Below are 8,479 nucleotides of genomic sequence, written 5' to 3'. Positions count from 1 at the left end.
GAAGAGAGAAAACATGAAAAGAGACTTGAAAAGAAGTGTGTTCTTTCAGAGATGACATCCTGTGACATGGTTATAACCACTAACATATCTGGACTGCAGGTAAATTAGGCTACATTATATCTAGATGTGACCACGTAATCCCAACAGCGAGGCCATCAAGAGGGAGGGGGAGGCGGGGGAGGAGGGAAAGGGACCACTTAGGAAAGGCCGTGTTTTTTGTTGTTGTACCATGTTAACATTCGCTTGAATACCAACCTAAGTGATTCGGTCATGTGTACGTACCTACAATGGGATTTATTTTGTGTGTGAAATATTTGTTCACAGGGGCCGACGTGTGCGAACACACACTCAGCATCTCGTTCAACAGAGTGACATTGTTGTTGTCACTCATGTTCAAGTTTCAGGTTTTATTTGTCACATGCACAAATAGGGAAATGCTTAATTAACATGCAAGCCCTTGAGTTAGACCAGTAAAATGGAAGACTGTTGCTGCCATCCTCCGAGTGTAGAGGTACTGCACTAAAAGAATAGGCATACAACCCAGGGATACAGTGGGTGGGACTACAAATCCCACGAAGCCCCGCATGAGGGTCACGTCAGCGATTCCGCGCCAAAATTGACTGACCACCAGACAAGAATATCAACAACACACGGGGTGAGTGGGAATTTTATGTGCTTATCTTTCCTTTTCACTTGCTAAACGGCGTACATTATTCAACTAAACGCAAGTAAGAAACTAAAATGTTTCTAACATGCATTAAACAAACTGCTTAGCTAGACAGTTAGCCCTAGATCACGACTCTCAGTTCCATTACTAGTACACAAGTCATTTGACGAAGGCCTCTTCTGTATGGGGTGAAGTATATATTTAATAAACAAAAATATAGTTTTTTCCAGGTGTTTGAAGCTGGTGCACAAAACCGAAAGTAAAAAAAAGCGAAACTCAAGCACGGGAAGCATATAAATCGAGCACATAACACAGGTCTACCGCTAATTTTACTTGCTTTAATGTAAGTGACAGATCTATAACTTATATTTCTATGTGAATCTGGGTCACCCAAAAAGTTACATAATCATGCTTTAAAAGGTGCACTACCGCTCTGCCGTTTCATCGTTGCTAAAATTAATGGTTTGCATTGCTTGTTTGTGACACACAAGCAAGTATAGTGTAGAGAATCAATGTACCTTCTAAACTGCTGTAAAATATATTTTCCATAACCAAAAATAATGCATTTTCAACTGTTTGAAGCAAGTGTACAAAACCAAAAGTAAGATGCATAAACGAAACTTAAGAACGGGAAGCATAGACATAGAGCACATAGTCTAGTAAGCGACAGATCTGTTCTAACTTTCAATGAGTGACATTTCTAACTCACATTTCTGTGAGTTTGGTCTGGTCGCCTAAAAAGTTACATATTGTAGTTTTAAGAGCCACGATGCTTGGTCTGAACATTTAACATGCATCGCTTGAGGTACGGTTTTGGAATCATAAGGACTTTCTTTCTTACCAGCGATAAATACTTTTCAAAAAACGAAAGGTTGAATTGATAACTTTTTTATAGGGTTAATGTTCCCACAATGCCACATCTCCATGTTACAGCGCTTGTTTATGGGACATTTATGGAAGAGAGGCGACCATCTGTACTAATTCGCTATCTAGCATGCTGCCATCTAGCATGCTCCGAACCCCTGTGTGTATCCGTAACTCGGGGAGTGTAGTTTCTTTGGATGGAGGCACCCATAGTTGTATGGATCTGTGCAAAACTGCTACAGTAAGTGTATATATTTTTATTTGACAGGTTCTTTATTGCTGATGAAAAATAAGGGTAGGATGTCTGTCCACCCACGAGGTTTGGTGATGAAATGTCACTTAATTATGGTATAAAATACATTTTTACCAAGACACATATGATTATTCGTGTTCTGAATCGTCCAGTGGGGTCTTTCTTTACCATACCATTAATATTATATTCAAAAAGTTTCGTAACCTAATAGATCCGATAATAAGCACCTAACTCTGTTAGAGCGTGCAGCTTTCTCGCAGCGGTTTTAGAGGATTTACTTGTTGTTGTGGAATTCTGCAAAGTTGTTTCCACTGGTCACAAAAAGCTAAATTAACATGACACGAGCGGAATTAAATGTCAAAGGCTTTAAAAATAGAAAGCTTGCGGTGTTCCGTTTGACATTTCAGACATACGATTGTTTTTGTGAAAAATTTTAAACATTGAATTTCGCATTAATATGAAAAGCGTTTACTAAAATATAAAAAATAATGCATGTTGTCTTAAACTATATCTATCTTACCTCTGTATTGTTTTATGCCCCCGGATTTGAGAAGAAGGATGACTAGTTCAACGGCGAGCCTGTCAGTTAGTATTAATTCTCGCACAGCATCCAGCCTAGTTGACGCAGTGCGATTTCCAGATTCTTTGACACTTTTTATCTCATGCCTCCATTGAATTATTCATCCTGATTTTGGCCCTCCTAAAGGGTAAAAACTCCAATAACTTTTGAATGAATTATGATAGAGACATGAGGTTTGGACCATTGGGTTTTCTTAGAGGTGAAATGATGCGTTTTTGATTGGACACCGTAATAAGGGCCATATATTTCGAAAGCTGTATTGCAAGCGCTGATTGACGTTTCTAAACGTTAAAACACAGCGTGGGGATTGTATACTGAACAAAAAATATAAACGCAACATGCAAGAATTTCAAAGGTTTTACTGAAGTACAGTTCATATGAGGAATAATAAATGTATTAGGCTCTAATCTATGGATTTCACATATACAGATATACATATGTACAGATACCTTAACAAAAGAGGTAGGGGTGTGGACCAGAAAACCAGTCAGTATCTGGTGTGACCATTTACCTCATGCGTGACACATCTCCTTTGCATAGAGTTGAACCAGCTGTTGATTGTGGCCTGTGGAATGTTGTGCCAGGAAGTTGCTGGATTTTGGCGGGAACTGGAACACACTGTCATACATCATCCAGGTCATCCCAAACGGGCTCAATGGGTGACATGTCTGGTGACTATACAGGGCATGGAAGAACTGGTACAATTTCAGCTTCCGTAATTGTGCATTGTCATGCTGAAACATGTGGTGATGGTGGTTGATGAATGACACGACAATGGGCCTCAGGACCTCGTCACGGTATCTGTGTGCATTCAAATTGCCATCAATAAAATGCAATTGTGTTTGTTGTCCATATCTTATGCCTGTCCGTACCATAACCCCCCCATGGGGAACTCTTTTCACAACGTTGACATCAGAAAATCCCTTGCCCACACAACGCCATACACGTGGTCTGCGGTAGTGAGGCCGGTTGGATGTACTGCCAAATTCTCTGAAATGAGGATGGTAGAGAAATTAACATTAAAGTGTCTGGCAACAGCTCTGGTGGACATTCCTGCAGTCAGCATGCCCATTGCACACTCCCTCAACTTGAGACATCTGTGGCATTGTGTTGTGTGACAAAACTGCACATTTTAGAGTGACCTTTTATTGTCCACAGCACAAGGTGCACCTGTGCAATGATCATGCTGTTTAATCAGCTTCTTGATATTGCACACCAGTCAGCTGGATGGATTATCTTGGCAAAGGAGAAATGCTCACTAACAGGGATGTAAACAGAGAAATAAGCTTTTTGTGCGTATGGAACATTACTGGGATCTTTCATTTCAGCTCATGAAACATGGGACCAACACTTGAAATGTTGCCTTTATGTTTTTGTTGAGTATAGTTGACATGGGCCAGTCGTGGGCGAAGCTAACCTCTGAGTTTGAGAGCTAGCTCTGACCCAGGCCGTCGTTCTGCTGCACTCTCACTATCAGCCTGACTTCTTTTAGTGACTAGCTTAAATATACTTCCGTAACTCACCAGAGTAAAGATGTTAGAGTGCTGGGTCACGGTTGTCATTCCTCCAAAATGCTTTGCATACTGCCACAGACTAGCTTAAGTCCACGTGCATGGATGGGATTTGCACTTCTACCGACACATGCACTTGTTAGTTCTACTGTGAATGGTTCACAGGTCAGCTGTTTGTTCTCCCACAAATTACTAATAAGCCATCCACAACCGCTTGACTATATGTGATAAAGTGGAAATCTGAGGCCCGCATCCGACCCTAACCCACTAATATAGAAAATGCGGTCTAGGCTACAGGCAGAGACAGCAGAATTATTTGTTGTTGTCAGGGGGTGCAATGTGTTTTTTGAAGCCTATGTTTGTGATTATAATTTCTGACATTTTGCTGGGCTATTTGTTGGTCAACTTGTCTATAATTATATACATGCAGCTTCTCTTCTGTCATTATATGTTTCCCTAGAAGTAAACCTTTGCTCACCAGTGTCACCAGAATCCCATAGATAGAATGAATGCTTCAATCTAGTTGACCTCAGTAACGTTTTCTTTTGTCATTTTGGCGTCTTTCACAGAGGAAAGACGTTTAGGGGCCAGTGAGAGAATTTTATAACAAACAGCAAAAACGGGAACTATTTTCTATGCAACATTTCCAAATGATAGCAGTTTTAGCAGTTGTAAGGAAATAGACAGCTGTGTCCACCCATGCTCCCTTTATCCACACCATATTTAATGACCCGAAACCTGCCCCTCCCTGCGGATGTAACCGTGGGGACGGCGGATTATGAGTCAACCCCACCCATCACTATTCTACTGTTATTTCTAGCTGGCTATATCTTGTAATTGCTTGCTTACAATTTGATTGCTATTTCACATTTCAAAATGCCAACATAGCTGCTCACCAAGACCCTTGAAATGTTAGTTACAGTTGTTTAGGCTACTTATCTTTTACAGTTGTTTACAGATCACTTGTTGTTTACAGTGCACCTTCTCTGTACAGTTGTTTACAGTGTACTTGTTGTTTACAGTGCACCTTCTCTGTACAGTTGTTTACAGTGTACTTGTTGTTTACAGTGCACCTTCTCTGTACAGTTGTTTACAGATCACTTGTTGTTTACAGTGCACCTTCTCTGTACAGTTGTTTACAGATCACTTGTTGTTTACAGTGTACCTTCTCTGTACAGTTGTTTACAGATCACTTGTTGTTTACAGTGCACCTTCTCTGTACAGTTGTTTACAGTGTACTTGTTGTTTACAGTGCACCTTCTCTGTACTTGTTGTTTACAGTGTACTTGTTGTTTACAGTGTACTTGTTGTTTACAGTGCACCTTCTCTGTACTTGTTGTTTACAGTGTACTTGTTGTTTACAGTGTACTTGTTGTTTACAGTGCACCTTCTCTGTACAGTTGTTTACAGTGCACCTTCTCTGTACAGTTGTTTACAGTGCACCTTCTCTGTACAGTTGTTTACAGCTCTTGTTGTTTACAGGTGATTACAGACTTACAGAAACAGACAGTGGAAGGTCACCATGGATCTCGGTGAGTTTGAAGCAGACAACTCGGTGAGCTGTCGCCTGGCTTCAGCAATACCCGACGTCTGCAAGACAGAAGACTGCTGTTTGGGTATCGATGAAGCCGGCAGGGGGCCTGTACTGGGTGAGTGGGCCTCCTTTTCAAATGTCATGGATCACTAGTCCATGTTAACTCATCTATTTTTACGTTTACATTTTGGTCATTTAGCAGATGCTATTAAAAAAAATGGATTGGCTCCTATTCAAACGTCATGGATCACTTAGTAGGTCACTGAATGTCTGTTATCGAGTTGCTTGGTCATCATTTGATGTTGCCTGCTAATATGGTGCATTCGCTCTACCAGGACCCATGGTCTACGGAATATGTTTCTGTCCCGTCGCCAAAAAGGAAGCTCTGAAGGACTTAAAAGTGGCAGGTAAGTTGATGAATTATTATTATTTTGTAAAGATATGCAATAACCTTCAGGAGGAATCTGTTAAATAATTAATTCATATATGTGTTGTGAAGGATGCCTGTGTGACTGTATTGTACATATCTATGTCTCTAGTGACAAACCTTTTGAGGATCAACAAAGTTGATTCATGCATCTGTTTGTTGTACAATGATGAGTTACTGCGTCTCCTCTTCTAGACTCGAAGACATTGACTGAGGCCCAGAGAGAGGATCTATTCCGCAAGCTGGACGAGGCCAAGAGCTTTGTAGGCTGGGCTCTTCAGATTCTCTCACCCAACACTATCTCTACCAGCATGCTGCAGAGGTATTTACACACATACTGTACTACACACACACACACACACACACACACACACACACACACACAAAGAGACACAGAGCGAACAACCGAACACACACACACAGATGATTCTAACCGTTCTGCTCTTCCACAGGTCAAAATACAACCTGAATGCTCTCTCTCATGACGCAGCCATTGGCCTGGTACAGTTCGCCCTGGACAGTGGAGTGCAGCTCAAAGAGGTACGGTACAAAGCATCTTGGTTATTTCAAACCATCCATACAAACACACCGATATCCTTCATACAACATAACAAACCCTCTAGATGTTCTTTCTGCCCTCCTCTTTTCTCTTGCTTTGTCTCTCTATATTCCTTTTTATGTCTCCCTCCCTCGCGTTCTCCCTTTCTCTCTACCGTAGTCACTACCCTTCCAGCTATATAGACATGTTCTTTTTACTCATTATTTACTGTGTATTTATTACTTCTGTCACTATTTCTGTTTTTGTTATTTTATTTTGTATCTTTAACTGCATGGTTGGAAAAAGACCCGTAACTAAGCGTTTCACTGTTGTTTACGAAGCACGTGACAAATTAAATGTCATTTGATTCATTTGACCAATCATCTATTACTACCCTGTCCCTTATCCTCCCTCCCTCTCCCTGTGTGTGACAGGTGTTTGTGGACACGGTGGGTCCTGCAGAGAAGTACCAGGAGAAGCTGTCCCAGCGGTTCCCCGGGGTGGAAGTGACCGTACGACCCAAAGCTGACTCCCTCTTCCCCATAGTCAGTGCTGCCAGTATCTGTGCCAAGGTTAGATGTCACGCTAATGCCAAACTCTTCCTTTGTTTTTAATAGTTTCCTCTCTTTGTCTCCTGTACCACGAGACCAGGGATCTGAAAGTTACTGGAGTGAAGGGTTTTGTCCCAGATTAGCAGTCCTCTTCAGGAGCAGGATTGAGGTAGCCTGAGTGCCAGTTTGTTTGTGCTATCATGCCAACTTCTTGTCATACCCTGACAGCGATTAAGTTGACAGGCGCACAAACAGACCTGGGACCAGGCTAAGAAGGAGGATCACTGGCCTAAATGATCTCTGCTGCTCCCTCAGGTGGCCAGGGACCATTCAGTAAAAGACTGGAACTTCCCAGAAGACCTAGGAGAGGTGGATGCAGACTACGGCTCTGGCTACCCCAACGGTCAGTAGGGAAACTCATTAGGGAAAATCTTCACCCATCACACACACTTTTTAATGGCTTGACAACACTGGAACGATATGAAGTTCAGCATCTTGTATTGAATCCCAGTTTAGTCAAATTTGATGCATTTCTTTGTCCTTTAATGGTAGAATGTGTTTTAACACTAGAAGTGCAGAGACCAACGTTTAAATGTTGTATTATTCTGCAATTTTAAAAGTCCTGGCTGGTAAAGGATGGAGGCCCATCTTTTGTGTTAAATAGAAGTTTGTAGAAATACAGTAGTGTTTTAGTGCTGTAATGGTATAATTTGTTTAAAATAAAGTAGAATTGACCTTTTTCTTGTTGTGTGTCCTCCAGACCCGAAGACGAAGGCGTGGCTGTTGAAGGAGCTTGACCCGGTGTTTGGCTACCCTCAGTTTGTCAGGTTCAGCTGGAGCACCACACAGACCCTGCTGGACAGCAAGGCTGTCACCGTACACTGGTGAGGAGAGATGGGCTAGGGGGACTGGGGTGGGATGAGAGTCTGTGTTGAGAGAGGGGGTACAGGTGAAGAAGGGCTTAGAGAGGGGCCAGGGAAGGGAGTGGTAGACGGTGAAAAGTGCTCAGTGTTTACCCTATATTCTACTAATGTATTTTACTACTATACAAGTGTTTCAGCTTTGTGAAAAGGGAAGAGGCGTAATGTGAAAGCTGTGTTTGTCTACATTCAGTAGAACAAGTTCACATAAGTATTTGTGTGTAATCAGGGATGATGATGAGGAGGATGGTGAGAAGGCCGCAGCCCGTCAGAACAACACCTCCATGCTCTCCTACTTCAAGACAGGCTCCAAGACCTCCGCCCAGCAGGGCAACACACACCAGACACACCGCTTCTTCACAGAGAGGAGACTGCAGAGCCTGGCCACACTCTGAGACAAGGAGAGGAATACACACACCCACTGAGACAAGGAGAGGAATACACACACCCACTGAGACAAGGAGAGGAATACACACACCCACTGAGACAAGGAGAGGAATACACACACCCACTGAGACAAGGAGGAGAGGAATACACACACCCACTGAGACAAGGAGAGGAATACACACACCCACTGAGACAAGGAGAGGAATACACACACCCACTGAGACAAGGAGAGGAATACACACACCCA

The 8,479-nt window shown here is 42.3% G+C and overlaps 1 protein-coding gene across 3 annotated transcripts; it reads left to right on the top strand.

The window, feature by feature from the left end:
* The first annotated feature begins 552 nt into the window (after window positions 1-552).
* On the top strand, window positions 553-8,256 carry rnaseh2a (ribonuclease H2, subunit A). 3 transcript variants are annotated; one of them, XM_042304486.1, is made up of 9 exons: window positions 553-655; window positions 5,358-5,524; window positions 5,745-5,816; window positions 6,032-6,158; window positions 6,289-6,376; window positions 6,809-6,946; window positions 7,241-7,328; window positions 7,686-7,809; window positions 8,075-8,256. In XM_042304486.1, the coding sequence occupies exons 2-9, from the start codon at window positions 5,398-5,400 to the stop codon at window positions 8,238-8,240; spliced, it is 930 nt and encodes a 309-aa protein (XP_042160420.1). In that variant the 5' UTR covers window positions 553-655; window positions 5,358-5,397; the 3' UTR covers window positions 8,241-8,256. The 3 variants fall into 3 exon arrangements, with proteins under 3 accessions (XP_042160420.1, XP_042160428.1, XP_042160424.1); XM_042304494.1 differs by lacking the exon at window positions 553-655 and adding an exon at window positions 708-728; XM_042304490.1 differs by lacking the exon at window positions 553-655 and adding an exon at window positions 1,623-1,772.
* Window positions 8,257-8,479: the final 223 nt, after the last annotated feature.

Source organism: Oncorhynchus tshawytscha, linkage group LG02 (genome assembly GCF_018296145.1).
Source record: "Oncorhynchus tshawytscha isolate Ot180627B linkage group LG02, Otsh_v2.0, whole genome shotgun sequence".
NCBI lineage: Eukaryota > Metazoa > Chordata > Actinopteri > Salmoniformes > Salmonidae > Oncorhynchus > Oncorhynchus tshawytscha.
This window is presented reverse-complemented; position numbering and strand designations above follow the sequence as displayed.

Coding starts and splice junctions, on each gene's coding strand:
- rnaseh2a (XM_042304486.1), top strand. CDS start 5,398: ATGGATCTCGGTGAGTTTGAAGCAGACAACTCGGTGAGCTGTCGCCTG. Junction 5,525..5,744: donor CGGCAGGGGGCCTGTACTGG/GTGAGTGGGCCT, acceptor TCGCTCTACCAG/GACCCATGGTCTACGGAATA. Junction 7,329..7,685: donor CGGCTCTGGCTACCCCAACG/GTCAGTAGGGAA, acceptor TGTGTCCTCCAG/ACCCGAAGACGAAGGCGTGG.